General features: G+C 43.8%; 1 protein-coding gene across 1 annotated transcript in view; it reads left to right on the top strand.

The window, feature by feature from the left end:
• EXD1 (exonuclease 3'-5' domain containing 1) overlaps positions 1 to 16841 on the top strand; it is a 559324-nt gene that overhangs the window by 98818 nt on the left and 443665 nt on the right. Inside the window, exon 3 of the mRNA XM_073610706.1 lies at positions 4621 to 4684. Coding sequence (XP_073466807.1) covers positions 4621 to 4684 — 64 coding nt within the window. The remainder of the gene's footprint in view (positions 1 to 4620; positions 4685 to 16841) is intronic.

A 16841-nucleotide genomic window follows, 5' to 3' on the forward strand; every position in this document is an offset into this window, starting at 1 on the left:
TGGAGGGGGAACTAATGCCGTTTTTTTATTTAAAATTTGGCGCGGATTTCCACCTCAAGATCATCTGAGCACAAGTCGCGTGCCGAAGTCTGATCATGCGAGACGGCGATCCGACTTTGATCCGACTTCAATGATAGTCAATAGGCTGAAGTAGGATGAAAGTCGGACCAAAGTAGTACAGGGAGCATTTCTAAAGTTGGAACGACTTGTGTCGGACCAGTTAGGACGGCTCCCATAGGGAAACATTGGATTTCACACGTCATGCGACATGAGCTCCCAATGTCGGAGCGTTTGTCGGACCAGTGTGAACCCAGCCTTAGAGACCAGTTTAAACAGGTGCTCAAGATTATTTCTGATCAGCAGGCCCAAGATTTGGCCGGGATACCAGGGGCGTTATGTTTTGCAATAGATGCCGTGAGAGATTCTATTCTCCAGGCCTCACGACTTATGCTCGGGCTGGTGCATGTGCGTAGAGTTCTATGGTTGAAAAATTGGTCAGCCGAAGCGCCATTCAAAATGCTCCTGGCTAGTTTTCCGTTTCGTGGTGAACGGCTGTTTGTGGACGATCTGGATAAATACATTCAAATAATTTCTAATGGGAAAAGTTCCCTTTTGCCAGTTAAGAGGATGAAGCGTTTTTCTTTTAAACGAGCTTCTTCTCCAGTGCCAGAAGCATCGGCCTCCAGGCAGTCACGACGGCCTCCACCGTCAAGTTCAGGAGGTAAACTTCAGTGTCAACCCCAGGAACAAAAGCGGCCCTGGGGGAGGAAACACACAAAACAAAATACTAAAACCACCTTATGAAGGGGCGCCCCCTCTCGCTTGAGTGGGGGGAGACTTCTGCAGTTCTCAAGGGTCTGGCAGGAAGAGTGTCAAGACAAATGGATGGCTTCCTCAATATCTCTAGGATACAAACTAGAGTTCCCGTCTCCTGGTTTTCTCAGATCAAACCTTCCCAGGGATCCAGAGAAAAAGAAGTCTCTCTTTCAAGCTTAGGACCATCTTTTGTCTCAAAAAGTGGTATCGGTGGTCCTCATGGAAGAGCAGGGGTTAGGGTTTTATTCAAACCTTTTCACAGTACCAAAATCAAACGGGAATGTCAGGCCCATTCTAGATCTCAAAGATCTAAACCGGTTTTTGAATATCTGCTCTTTTCGCATGGAGTCAATCCGATCAGTGGTCTCCATTCTACAAGGTGGAGAACTGCTAGCGTCAATCAACCTCAAGGATGCTTAACTCCATGTACCTGTTTTTCCCACTCACCAGAAATATCTACGATTCGTGATAGAAAAGTTTTTCATTTTCAGTTTGTAGCTCTACCTTTCGGTCTAGCTACTGCACCTCGAGTGTTTTACAAAGGTCTTGGCTCCCCCTTTAGCGAGATTAAGGGCTCAAGGAGTAACAATTCTAGCTTACTTAGACGATCTACTCTTGTTAGACCAGTCGGTAGCCCACTTAGACCAAAGTTTGGTCACGGCAGTCAGCTACCTGGAATACCTAGGTTGGATTCTCAATCTAGATAAAGCTTCCTTAAAACCATCAAAGAGATTGGAATACTTGGGTCTGATCATAGCTACAGCTCAGAAGAGGGTGTTTTTGCCCCAGGCAAAGATCAGTTTCATAAGGGAACTGATTCAGGTGGTCAAAGCAAAGAAGAATCCTTCTTTTTGACTTTGCATGAGATTGTTGGGAAAGATGGTGGCGAGGTTCGAGGCCATTCCTTATGCTCATTTCATTCATAATGCAAAACAGTGTCCTATGGACTTGGTCCAAGCTCTAGACTTCCCATTACGTTTATCCCCAAAGGAGCGCCAAAGCCTCAGTTGGTGGTTGATAGCCAAGAATCTCCAAAAAAGGGAAATCCTTTCTACCAGTTACCTGGAAGGTTATAACAACAGATGCCAGATTTATGGGCTGGGGAGCAGTCCTGGAAGAAGCGCCTGTCCAAGAAAATGGTCCAAATCAGAAATGACCTTGCCCATCAATATTCTAGAAGAATATCCCTGAAGGCAAGGACGCTCAGACTACGAAATTGTCCTCTCAGGATCCAATCCGACAATGCCACAGCAGTGGCCTATATCAATCACCAAGGGGGCATGAGACGGCGTGTGGCCCAGAGAGAGGTGAATCATATACTAACTTGGGCAGTAAACAACATACCTTATCTATCGGCAGTCTTCATTCCAGGAATAGAGAATTGGCAGGCGGACTACTTGAGTCGCCAGCAGTTGCTCCCGGGAGAATTGTGTCTTCACCCCGACATCTTTCTGTCAATATGTCAAAGATGGGGAATTCCGGACGTGGATCTGTTTGCATCCAGGTTCAACAAAAAGATCAACAGCTTTGTGTCGAGGACAAAGAATCCCCTAGCATGCGGAACAGATGCCTTGGTTTTCCCATGGAATCAGTTTTCACTGATTTATGCATTTCCTTCTGCCCTGTTGCTTCTACGCAGGATCAAGCAGGAAGGGAACGCGGTGATTCTTGTGGCCCAGGAGATCTTGGTATGCAGAGATCGTAAAGATTGCGGTAGGAGACCCATGGACTCTGCCGCCACGATCAGACCTTCTCTCGCAAGGTCCGGTATTCCATCCTACCTTACAAAATCTAAATTTAACGGTTTGGCTATTGAGACCCACATTTTGAAAAAGCGTGGACTATCAAGTTCAGTTGTGTCTACTCTGGTTAATGCAAGGAAGCCGGCCTCCAGAGTCATATATTAAAGTCTGGAAAGCATATGTCTCCTGGTGTGAATCTAGGGGTTGACACCCCAGGAAAATATGTCATAGGTAGGATCCTTGACTTTCTACAGATGGGATTAGAAATGAATCTGGCCTTGAGTACTATCAAAGGCCAGGTTTTCAGCCTTATCGGTATTTCAACGCCCACTTACGTCGCACTCTCTGGTTCGTAGCTTTATTAAGGGGGTAATGCGGCTTAATCCTCCGGTTAGGTCACCCCTGAACCCTTGTGACTTGAATTTAGTCCTGTCGGCATTACAGAAACAGCCTTTTGAGCCGATACGACATATTCCCTTGGTCCTTTTAACAAGGAAATTAGCTTTTCTGGTACCCATATCTTCTGCAAGAAGGGTATCGGAGTTGGCTGCTCTTTCTTGTAAAGAGCCATAGATTATTCACAAGGATAAGGTTGTATTGCGTCCTCATCCTAAATTTCTAGCAAAGGTAGTGTCAGGTTTTCATTTGAACCAGGATATTATTCTACCTTCATTTTTCTCAGAACCCTGTTCTGTGGAACAAAGGTCACTACATTCTCTTGATGTGGTGAGAGCAGTCAAGGTCTGCTTGAATGCGGCTGCTCAGGTTCTTAAAACAGATGTTTTGTTTGTGTTTCTAAATGACTTTTTTTTTTTTTTTTTTATTGCATTTTAGTGTAAATATGAGATCTGAGGTCTTTTTGACCCCAGATCTCATATTTAAGAGGTCCTGCCATGCTTTTTTCTATTACAAGGGATGTTTACATTCCTTGTAATAGGAATAAAAGTGACACAATTTTATTTTTTTTTTTAAACAGTGTAAAAATAAATAAAATATTTTAAAATAAATAATAAAAATAAAAATTTTTAAAACCCCCCTGTCCCGACGAGCTCGCGCGCAGAAGCGAACGCATACGCGAGTAGCGCCCGCATATGAAAACGGTGGTCAAACCACACATGTGAGGTATCACAGCGACCGGTAGAGCGAGAGCAATAATTCTAGCCCTAGACCTCCTCTGTAGCGCAAAATATGCAACCTGTAGAATTTTTAAAACGTCGCCTATGGAGATTTTTGAGGGTAAAAGTTTGACGCCATTCCACGAGCGGGCGCAATTTTCAAGCATGACATGTTGGGTATCAATTTACTTGGCGTAACATTATATTTCACAATATAAAAAAAAATTGGGATAACTTTACTGTTTTATTTTTTTATTCAAAAATGACCGCCATTGTATTCTCTAGGGTGTTAGAAGAAAAACCATATATAATGTTTGGGGGTTCTAAGTAATTTTCTAGCAGAAAAACCTGTTTTAAACATGTAAACACCTAAAATCCAAAACGAGGCTAGTCCTTAAGTGGTTAAACCAAGCCATCATGAAATGAGCAATAAATCGTTCAGTGGACATAAATTAATCTTTTGTTTGTTTTTTCACATAACATATACCTAGTGCAAACAATTTGGACGGTAAACACATTAACCTTTCAATCTATTGTTCGTTCGGCAGAAAATTTCCTAACTTGTCCTTCGTTTTTTGGCTCGAAAACATCCCAACCGAATACCGATTTGTGCCCATTAACTGGCTGGAAAAGAACCAACTGTCTGACCGAATTTCGGGCGATTTTTCGTATTGTGTATGGCGAGTATAGAGGGTGGCGTATTGGAGTAGTAGATGGGGTCAGTAGTAGGCTAATGGGTTACAGTTAGAAGGCAGGGTAGAGGCACAACTGCTAGTCCTGAGTTAATACATCACAGTAAATATGCCCAATTACATATGTGTTTGGCAAAATTGCTGTATCAGCAATATTTATCTATTCTGTCTCCATATCACTTGTCATTATATACAATAAGTAACATTTTATTTACATTTTTCTTATTTATGTATATCTCTTTTCTGCTGTCTCAGTTGAACCAGTGGAAGAATCTAAAAGTGTTGGCCAAGAGGTTGAAGGAGAAACATCAGAAGAAAGGTAAGGTGCTTCTGCGTGTATACCAATGCATCTGACCATGTTACTAAATGCTAGGATTTTACCGGGTTGTTCATTTTTTGGTACTTTATTCAATGCTTTCACCTGGTGCTTGAACACCTATTGCATGTTCTGCCCACCATTTGCATATAAACTTTCTCCCGCCCAATGCCTTTTCTCAGAGTCTCCACTAGATATCATGAGCGTTTTACAATCGTATGACTGTCATAACAAATCATGGTGATCACACGCAGGTGTAAGGTTTGCTTTGCATTAAAGCATTCCAGGTTGCTAGTGCTACTGCATCCTGAAGATGGCAGTGTGTGTCTGTTTAACTGTAGTTTAACAGGTACACTTACAGTATTAAAAAAAATACTGAGCAGAATATTTAATTAAATCAGTGTAAAAGTAAGAGCCCATTCACACAGGGGCAACAGGACTTCCAGCGCGACTTTGGGAGGCAACTTGGACACGACTTGAGTATGAATCACAGTGCGACTTGAAGTCGCCTCGAGGACAGGGAGCTGAGCATACCAGGCCTGGTATGGATGTTAAGGGAACCCCCTACGCCAAAAAAACGGCGTGGGGGTCCCCTCCAAGATCCATACCAGACCCTTATCCGAGCGCAGCGCCGCCGGTCAGGAAAGGGGTGGGGACGAGCGAGCGCCGCCCCCCCCCCCCGAACTGTACCAGGCCGCATGCCCTTAACATGGGGGGGGGTGTGCTTTGGGGAAGTGGGGCGCCCTGCCCCCCCAACCCCAAAGCACCTTGTCCCCATCCTGACAACCCTGGCCGTTTGGTTGTCGGGGTCTGCGGGCGGGGGGCTTATCGGAATCCAGATCCCGGCCCCCCACCCTATGTGACATCGTACCCCTACCCATTCACCTGGGGGAAAAAGTGTCAATAAAAAAACACATTACACAGGTTTTTAAAGTAATTTATTAGGCAGCTCTGGGGGTCTTCTTCTGACTTCGGGGGTCTCTTGCGACTTCTCCATTCTCTCCGGCCTCTTCTCCCGGTGTCCGGTTCTACTCCCGCTCTCTGGTACTTCTGCCGGGCTCCTCCGCTATCGTCTTCCCTTTTGCCGCTCTTTTGCTAGCAGTGGCCCGGTCTTCTCCATCTTCTTCCCTCTAATCTAATTCCGATGTTGACAGACGCTCTCTCCCACTGTAATGCCGTGTACGCAGTGCGCAACGACTTATATAGGCATGGGGCGTGGTCACCGGGTGACCCCGCCCTTTACGACATCACAGTGACATCACCCGGTGACCACGCCCCATACCTATATAAGTCGTCATGCACCGCATACATGGCATTACAGCGGGAGAGAGCGTTGTGTCAACGTCGTAAGAAGAGAAGAGGGAAGAAGACGAAGACGACCAGCCCACCGCTAGCAAAAGAGTGGCAGAAGATAGCGGAGGAGCCTGGCAGAAGAACCGGAGAGAGAAGAGATGTTGGAAGAGCCCCCTGCAGTCGGAAGAAGACCCCCCGGAGCTGCCTAATAAATTTCTTTAAAAACCCGTGTAGTGTTTTTTTTTTTTTATTGACACTTTTTTTCCCCCCAGGCGATTGGGTAGGGGTACGATGTACCCCATACTCATTCACATAGGGTGGGGGGCCGAGGTCTGGAGGCCCCCTTATTAAAGGGGGCTCCCGGATTCCGATAAGTCCCCCGCCCGCAGACCCTGACAACCAATGGCCAGGGTTGTTGGGAAGAGGCCCTTGTCCTCATCAACATGGGGACAAGGTGCTTTGGGGTGAGTGGGCCGCAGGGCACCCCCCTTCCCCAAAGCGCCCACCCCCCCCCCATGTTGAGGGCATGTGGCCTGGTACGGTTCGGGGGGGGGGTGGGGGCGCTCGCTCGTCTCCACCCCCTTTCCTGACCAGCCAGGCTGCGTGCTCGGGTGAGGGTCTGGTATGGATTTTGGGGGGTACCCCCACGCCGTTTTTTCAGCATAGGGGGTTCCCCTTAAAATCCATACCAGACCTGGTATGCTCTTGGAGGGGAACCTATGCCGGTTTTTTATTTAAAATTTGATGTGGAGTTCCCCTTCATGATTCATACCAAACACATGTCAGTATTGCTTGTCGCTCATTGGGAAAGGAAAAAACACATTTTTCCTTTCCCGATGAGCAAGCCGGCTGGCATATTGCGGTCGCTCTTCCTGGGTAAATTCTTTTCTTTTTCCTGTAAAGGTGCCTCACTATGAACGGGCATCCGATTGGAGGTGACTTCCATTGAAATCAATGAGTACAAGTCGGATTGAAGTAGTACAGGTACCTTTTCTGAAGTCGGAGCGACTGCAGTAGTGTGCATTAAGACGGATCCATTCACTTGCGTTTATTTTTTCATGTAGCGCGACTTGAGGCGACTAGGGGCGACTTGAAGTCGGATCCTAAGTTGCCCCTGTGTGAATGGGCTCTAAGAGCACTATACAGTATTTAAGTTTGTTAAAACATGCCATGTATTTTGATCACCCAGAGGTGATATATGTTTTTCTCAATAAAGTGAAGTTACTATTTAACCCCTTCCCAACCATCCGCCGCAGTTACACTGCGGCAGGTTGGCATTGGTGCGTGAGCCGTCGTAGCTGTACTTTGTCTCTTTAGGATGATTAGGCAGGTGCGCATCCGCAGTGTGTCCCCGGAGCCGATGTGCGTGCCCAGAACTGGTAAACACACAAATCCCGGTTCTGCAAGAGGAAAGGAGACCGATCGTGTGTTCCTACCAAGTAGGAACAACGATCTCTCTCCTCCTCTAGTCTGCCACATTCCCCCACTGTTAAAAACACACAAGGGAACACATTTAACCCCTTGATCGCCCCCTAGTGTTAACCCCTTTCCTTCCAGTGACCTTTACACAGTAATCAGTGCATTTTTATAGCACTGTTCGCTGTATAAATGTCACTGGTCCCAAAAAAGTGTCAAAAGTGTCCGATTTATCCGCCGCAATGTCTGTCCTGATAAAAAAAAAAAAAAATCAGATGACCGCCATTACTAGTAAAAAAAATAATAAAAATGCCATAAATCTATCCCCTATTCTGTAGATGCTATAACTTTTGCGCAAACCAATGTACGCTGCTTTTTTTTTTTTTCTTTTTCCCCCAAAAATATGTTGAATACATATTGACCTAAACTGATGATGAAATTTTGTTTTTTTCCATTTTTTTTTTTGGGGGGGGGGGGGGGGTAATTTATTATAGCAAAAAAGTACAAAACGTGTTTTTTTTAAAAAAATTGGCTGTCTTTTTTTTGTTTATTGCGCAATAAATAAAAACCGCAGGGGTGATCAAATACCACCAAAAGAAAGCTCTATTTGTGGGGAAAAAAGGACAAAGCGATGCAGTGCTGTATCGCAAAAAATGGCCTGGTCAGGAAGGGGGAAAATCCTAGTGACAGTACTTATATCCAGTGAGTAGTGTCCCTGTAGTTGAAATTTGAAGTCCTCTGAGCTATGTTTCATAAAAACAATTGTGCCTGCGCTAAAAAATATGTAATGAAAAAAAATTATATTAATGAACTAAAAGAAATGACTTGCAAAAATAATTAAATTAAACCGCAATAAATATGCTAGTAAAATCATACATGTGTAAATATATATATATATGTGCAATCCTTTATAATAAACCTCAAAGTGCATATAAAAAATGTGCAATCATAATAGAAACTGTTGAAAGTGCACCGTGCATGAATAAAACATAGATGCCAAGCGCTATCCTGCTTCATTCAAGTGTCCAACACAATCAGCAAATTCAAACTGAAAAAAAGTGTGAATAAACAGTGTCCATGAAATAAGTGTTCATCATGCTTCTTCTGAACGGTGTCCAAATCACAACAAGCAAAATGTGCTCTCCCGTGACACCCCACGTGCTTGCGCTCACCTCTGATCGTGTGACACAGTAATTAAACAGTGTCAAACACGCAATGGGGCCACTCCTGGGCTCACTCAGGATAAAATGATGTAAATACAATCCTCACAGGCAAAGCCAAAATCCACCCTCCCCCTTAGCACGGATCTCACCTGCAACGAAGCTGACCGCCGCAGGCAACGGGGGTGGGGGGGGGAATTGGGCCCCCTGCCTGCTGGGAGGCAGGGACATACAGGTAAAATTAGTGGAAAAGTTTCCCCAGGGGGCTTTTAAGCAGCAAAATACAGTATTTACAAGTACAGGTACGCCCATATGCCTGCCCATGCCATTCTGTTGACGTACATCGTCGTGTGGCGCTCGGCAAGTGGTTAAGATTAGATTGGTTTGCTCCTGCAGGAACTTGTACAGGACCCGAGGGATCAGCTGTATTCAGAGAAAAGTATGACAGAATTTAAACTGCCAAGGATTCAAAAGAGCGTTAACTGCTAAAGCTGGATCCCTCAGATTTAGCATAAAATAAAGATCAGTTTGTGATATAAACGCTTTGAGACCGGTTTCCTTTAATGAGACATTAGGGGGCCCCTGCTGTCTTACCTGCACATTGTTGAAGCTAATGGGTCGCAGAACACGCTACATTAGCTTTTTTCCCTGTCCACAGCAGCCAGGGAAGGTGACACCAGGAACCGGAAGAGATGTTATACAGGGTTCTTTGTAGTATAATTGAGAGTATACAGGCTCCCGGCTGCTAACATTTTTTGACATTTTTTATTCTCATAATTAATATATTTTTGTAACAAAACCATTTTAGGTAGGAAGATTTGTTAAAACCCCAAACATAATAAAGTGCTTGGGTTATTTTTTTTTTTTATCTATTTTTTTTTTATTACTAAATATAAACCATGGAGAACAAACATAGCTCAGAGATGTGGGTCTCTTGCGAGCCACAGATGGACCAATGCCTCTAAGGAGTGAACCATTAATTTTTAAGCAGCAAACACTAAACCACGTTTCATTCCGTGTAGTATAATGCATAAAAACAATTGTGCCTGCGCTAAAAAATATGTAATGAAAAAAAATTATATTAATGGACTAAAAGAAATGACGTGCAAAAATAACTAAATTAAACCGCAATAAATATGCTAGTAAAATCATATATGTGTATATATATATATATATATGTGCAATCCTTTATAATAAACCTCAAAGTGCATATAAAAAATGTGCAATCATAATAGAAACTGTTGAAAGTGCACCGTGCATGAATAAAACATAGATGCCAAGCGCTATCCTGCGTCATTCAAGTGTCCAACACAATCAGCAAATTCAAACTGAAAAAAAGTGTGAATAAACAGTGTCCATTAAATAAGTGTTCATCATGCTTCTTCTGAACGGTGTCCAAATCACAACCAGCAAAATGTGCTCTCCCGTGACACCCCACATGTGCTTGCGCTCACCTCTGATCGTGTGACACAGTAATTAAACAGTGTCAAACACGCAATGGGGCCACTCCTGGGCTCACTCAGGATAAAATGATGTAAATACAATCCTCACAGGCAAAGCCAAAATCCACATTCATAGAAGAGAAAAAGAGAACTCCATGGTGTAATATAGCAAGGACTTTTATTTAAATAAGAGATTCCTCCAGGAGGGTACTCACATAGAGTGGGTGCTGCAGTGCACCAAACTATACAGGTATAAAAAGCAAGCTGCGATTAGTATGGCGTGCGGTGTGGTATGTAATGATCTCCTTCACTGCTGACAGCTCTGTCCTACCCCTCCCCGACGCGTATTCGGCACAGGGATCACGTGCCTTCCTCTGGGGGATATCATTGGACAGACGTTCAGTGTGATTTATATATGCTGACGGCGGCCATTTTGCCGAGGACCGCCGACAGCGAAGAAGAGCGGCCGGTGGCCATTTTGCGTATGACCACCGGTCTATAGTATAATAGGCTCCACTTGTGTGTAGTAATTACACATCGCCCATCATCCAATAGAGCTGTGTCGGCGGCCATTTTGCCTAGGTCCGCAGACAGCTCTAGTGATGGGCTACAGCAGAGAACAACCAAATCGATATATCAGCAACTGACAGCACTTTGATAAATCATCCAAACAAGCTCCTTGATAAATTATGCAACCATAAATGCCACAATAGACCCTGATGGTATATGAAAGTGATCCTAATTAATTATAATGGGTTTTGGTAAACAAGGAAAGAGCTGTGCATCCAGGAGTCACCACACCGCACCTCATATAACAATAAAACGAGCCTCACCATAATACGAATCTGATTAACCTTTAAAAAACATGCACAATATACATAATTACTAAAACATAAATTCCCTAAGTCATTTATTATGCTGAAAAAACTACTGAGACGCATGAACATCTCCTCCATAGAGTGTATTAAAAAACCCTTTTATCTTAAAAGAGATCTGGGTCTTAGACCCCTATTTTAGAGTATAGTAAATTTAATAAAATAAGTTAAAATCAATACGCACCCCCGACCATCCTACCATATCAAAGATACGAAATTAATATATAGTATATAATATGACAAAAATAATATTAAAAATAAAAATATTTAAAATGTTGGAATAAAAACCACTATATCAATAATAAAAAAACCTATATTAAAAATAGCATCAATATCAACACTGTTAAGTGTATATATGGGAACCAACGTGAAATGTAATATTAATATAAAAACCGTCTAGATAGTACAATAATCAGAAAAACAGTAAAAAATTCCCTTAATTATTAATTGAATAATTAAAAATAGATATAAAATTAAAAATTACTGAGAAAACATGTTAAATCAAAATCCCTGTTGAGCCCCCCAGGGGATAGAGAACCCAATTTGTGTATCCACCAAGATTCTCGTTTACTAATTTCTCTCATGAAATTGGAACCTCTCCAATGGCGTTTAGGGGCCTCTATCCCCCAGAATTTCATCCCCACCGTACTTTTATTATGCATTCTCTCAAAATGGATGTATAAATGGTGTTTGTCTGACCCTTTGCGAATGTTTCGTACGTGCTCATCTAGTCTATCTTTCAGGGCTCTAGTGGTGCGCCCCACATAAATAAAATTACATGGGCACTTTAACGCATATTCAACCCCAATAGTGTCACATGACTCCTGGATGCACAGCTCTTTCCTTGTTTATCAAAACCCATTATAATTAATTAGGATCACTTTCATATACCATCAGGGTCTATTGTGGCATTTATGGTTGCATAATTTATCAAGGAGCTTGTTTGGATGATTTATCAAAGTGCTGTCAGTTGCTGATATATCGATTTGGTTGTTCTCTGCTGTAGCCCATCACTAGAGCTGTCTGCGGACCTAGGTAAAATGGCCGCCGACACAGCTCTATTGGATGATGGGCGATGTGTAATTACTACACACAAGTGGAGCCTGTTATACTATAGACCGGTGGTCATACGCAAAATGGCCACCGGCCGCTCTTCTTAGCTGTCGGCGGTCCTCGGCAAAATGGCCGCCGTCAGCATATATAAATCACACTGAACGTCTGTCCAATGATATCCCCCAGAGGAAGGCACCTGATCCCTGTGCTGAATACGCGTCGGGGAGGGGTAGGACGGAGCTGTCAGCAGTGAAGGAGATCATTACACACCACACCGCACGCCATACGAATCGCAGCTTGCTTTTTATACCTGTATAGTTTGGTGCACTGCAGCACCCACTCTATGTGAGTACCCTCCTGGAGGAATCTCTTATTTAAATAAAAGTCCTTGCTATATTACACCATGGAGTTCTCTTTTTCTCTTCTATGAATGTGGATTTTGGCTTTGCCTGTGAGGATTGTATTTACATCATTTTATCCTGAGTGATCCCAGGAGTGGCCTCATTGCGTGTTTGACACTGTTTAATTACTGTGTCACACGATCAGAGGTGAGCGCAAGCACATGTGGGGTGTCACGGGAGAGCACATTTTGCTTGTTGTGATTTGGACACCGTTCAGAAGAAGCATGATGAACACTTATTTAATGGACACTGTTTATTCACACTTTTTTTCAGTTTGAATTTGCTGATTGTGTTGGACACTTGAATGACGCAGGATAGCGCTTGGCATCTATGTTTTATTCATGCACGGTGCACTTTCAACAGTTTCTATTATGATTGCACATTTTTTATATGCACTTTGAGGTTTATTATAAAGGATTGCACATATATATATATATATTTACACATGTATGATTTTACTAGCATATTTATTGCGGTTTAATTTAATTATTTTTGCACGTCATTTCTTTTAGTCCATTAATATAATTTTTTTTCATTACATATTTTTTAGCGCAGGCACAATTGTTTTTATGCATTATACTACACGGAATGAAACGTGGTTTAGTGTTTGCTGCTTAAAAATTAATGGTTCACTCCATAGAGGCATTGGTCCATCTGTGGCTCGCAAGAGACCCACATCTCTGAGCTATGTTTGTTCTCCATGGTTTATATTTAGTAATAAAAAAAAAATAAATAATAAAAAAAATAATCCAAGCACTTTATTATGTTTGGGGTTTTAACAAATCTTCCTACCTAAAATGGTTTTGTTACAAAATTATATTAATTATGAGAATAAAAAATGTCAAAAAATGTTAGCAGCCGGGAGCCTGTATACTCTCAATTATACTACAAAGAACCCTGTATAACATCTCTTCCGGTTCCTGGTGTCACCTTCCCTGGCTGCTGTGGACAGGGAAAAAAGCTAATGTAGCGTGTTCTGCGACCCATTAGCTTCAACAATGTGCAGGTAAGACAGCAGGGGTCCCCTAATGTCTCATTAAAGAAAACCGGTCTCAAAGCGTTTATATCACATAAACTGATCTTTATTTTATGCTAAATCTGAGGGATCCAGCTTTAGCAGTTAACGCTCTTTTGAATCCTTGGCAGTTTAAATTCTGTCATATTTTTCTCCGAATACAGCTGATCCCTCGGGTCCTGTACAAGTTCCTGCAGGAGCAAACCAATCTAATCTTAACCACTTGCCGAGCGCCACACGACGATGTACGTCAACAGAATGGCACGGGCAGGCATATGGGCGTACCTGTACTTGTAAATACTGTATTTTGCTGCTTAAAAGCCCCCTGGGGAAACTTTTCCACTAATTTTACCTGTATGTCCCTGCCTCCCAACGGGCCCAATTCCCCCCCACCCCCGTTGCCTGCGGCGGTCAGCTTCGTTGCAGGTGAGATCCGTGCTAAGGGGGAGACCACTGATTCATGGCCACCCCCTCGTGATTGCTCCTGACGAATGAGAAGCTTCCTCTGCTTCTGAACTGTAAACAGAAGCAGAGGAAGTGATGTAATCCCTCCTCGTGGAGCCTTTTCGTTTTGGCGCCGGAGGAGAGAAGACATCAATGTGAGTTACACCAACACTACACTAACACCAGTACACATAGGCACATAAAACCCCCTGCACCCCCAGTCACAGTGTCACCGATTGCAGTATTTATTTTTTTACTGATCACTGCATTTTGTGTCATTTATGACTGTAATAAGTGTTAGGGCAGTTAGTAGTAGGCCCCTTTAGGTCTAGGGTACCCCCTAACCCCCCTAACAAAAGGTTTAACCCCTTGACCACCCCCCAGTTAACCCTTTCATCCCCTGTCGCCAGTGTCACAAAGCGATCTTTTTTCTGATCGCCGTATTAGTGTTACAGGTGACGCTAGTTAGCCAGTACCCCCATATACTACCTAATAAAGGTTTTAACCCCCTGATTGCTCCCTAGTTAACCCTTTCACCAGTGATCACCGTATAAGTGTTACGGGTGACCCTGGTTAGTTTGTTTTTTATACCCGCCGTTTATTACCCAATAAAGGTTTAACCCCATGATCGCCCGGCAGGTGATATGGGTTAATTTTTAGGATCAGTTAGGGTCTGTGTCGCCCCAGGCAGCGTCAGATTAGTGCCAGTAGCGCTAACACCCTTGCATGCAGCATACACCTCCCTTAGTGCTATAGTATCTGAACGGATCAATATGTGATCCACCCAGCCCACCCAAGTTCAGTATAGATCGATCACCGTCACTTACAAAATACAACACATAACTGCAGCGTTCGCAGAGTCAGGCCTGATCCCTGCGATCGCTAACAGTTTTTTTGGTAGCATTTGATACAGTTGCTGACAGCCTAGGAACTTTTTTTACCTGTGAGTCTCACTAGTGTACCAGTAAATTGAGAGCCCAAAATGCCAAATCGAAGGTACACTAGTGAAGAGGCCTACACATTTCTGAGCATGACAGATAGTGAAGAGGAAGTCTCTCATCTGTCAGATTTAGCCTCAGAATACGATCCTGTAGACAGCAGCTCCATGACAGATAACTCTGACAACGGAGTTGTGGTCCCTGCCAAGGTCAGGAGTGCCAGACCCCAATCTTCTGCTGTTGAGGTGCAAGAGCCGCAGGGCTCTCGTATGGAGCAGAGAAATACTAGTGCCACTCATCCTTCTGGTGAGCTGGCAACCACCAGCGGCCTAGTACACCCTGGTCGTACATCCAGAAGTGCAGCATCACGTGGCGAGTCCCATAAGTGCAGTTCAAGCTGGCAAGGTGGCAAGCACAAGTAGTGTCCCACTGCCACCAAGAAGACAAAGACAGGCCCGTCGTGCCCATAGTGTCCTTCCTGCAGAAATAGCCAATCCTAATTGGGAACCCACCACTTCTGCAGCACCCGTACTTCCCCCATTCACTGGCCAACCCGAAATTCAGGTGGAAACAGTTAATTTTACGTCACTTGATTTTTATTTGCTTTTTTTCACAGAAGATCTCTATAGATCTATTGTGGAGAAAAGCAATTTGTATGCTGGTCAATACATCGCCGCTAATCCCCAGTCTTCCCTTGCCAGAGATTGGAAACCAATTATGGTTTCCGAATTTAAGACCTTTCTGGGCCTATCCCTCGACATGGGCATAACCAAATAGACCCAAAAGACACTCACCCAATTCACCATATGCCCATGTTCTCTGCCTCCATGGCCAGGGCACGATATGAGGAGATCTTGCGGTTCCTGCATTTCAACAACAATGAACTCTGTCGTCCTCGTGGAGACCCTGGATATGATCGGCTCTACAAAATTTGACTTCTCGTAAACCGCTTCACCAAAGTTTTGCCGCCTTGTTTACTCCCCATCAAGTTGTCTGTGTTGATGAGTCCCTAATGAACATTTCTGTCCGCTTGTCATTCAAACAGTATCTTCCCAGCAAGCGTGCCAGATACGGGGTCAAGATGTATAAGCTCTGTGACAGGGCCACAGGCTATACGTGTAGCTTTATGGTTTTCAAGGGAAGAGATAGTCACGTAGAGCCGGAGAACTGCCCAGACTACATAGGAAGCACTGGCAAGATTGTGTGGGACTTGGTGTCACCCTTATTCGGAAAGGTACCATTTGTATGTAGACAATTATTACACGAGCGTGCCACTTTTTAGTCACTTGTTTGATCATCAGATTGGTGCATGTGACACCGTGCGACCTAATCACCGGGGCTTACTCCAGAGGCTTGTAAATTCCCGTCTTAGGCTGGGGGAGAGAGCCTGCTTTAAGTGTAATAATTTGCTCCCTGTGAAGTGAAGGGATAATAAGAATGTTTTCATTCTGTGCTCCCTACATGCAAGCACGACGGTCCAAATTCCTACGGCGACTGGTGTTGTGGAGAAACACCTCTGTGTCCACGAATACAACCTTAACATGGGAGGGGTGGACCTCAACGACCAGTTGTTGGCGCCATACCTAATTGCCCGCATGGCCAGACGCTGGTACAAGAAAGTGTCTGTATACTTATTTGAATTGGCTTTGCTGAACGCTCATGTGCTATACAGAGCTTCAGGATGGACTGGATCCTTCCTTAAATTACAGGAAGAGATCGCCAGAGCCCTTCTGTTTCCAGACGGTGCTCCACCTCACCTTCCCAATCCAAATGCAGTAAGCCGGCTGCATGAGAGGCATTTTCCGTATGTCCTCCCGCGTACCCCTACCCAACGAGCCCCCCAAAGAAAATGTTGTGTCTGTAGAAAGCGCGGATATAGGCGTGACACCCGCTATTTTTGTCCCTCCTGTCCTGAAAATCCTGGTCTTCGCATTGGTGAATGTTTTGAACGCTGCCATATACTAGTGGTGTATTAGCGTAGGGTACAGCACTGCAAAGACTAGGACACACTTTCACAGGGTCTCCCAAGATGCCATCGCATTTTGGGAGACCCGAACCGTTAGTTACAAATAAGTGTAAAAAAAGTAAAAAATAAATAAAAAAAAACAAAAATAGTTGTCGTC

Source organism: Aquarana catesbeiana, linkage group LG13, assembly GCF_042186555.1.
Source record: "Aquarana catesbeiana isolate 2022-GZ linkage group LG13, ASM4218655v1, whole genome shotgun sequence".
Classification (NCBI taxonomy): Eukaryota; Metazoa; Chordata; class Amphibia; order Anura; family Ranidae; genus Aquarana; species Aquarana catesbeiana.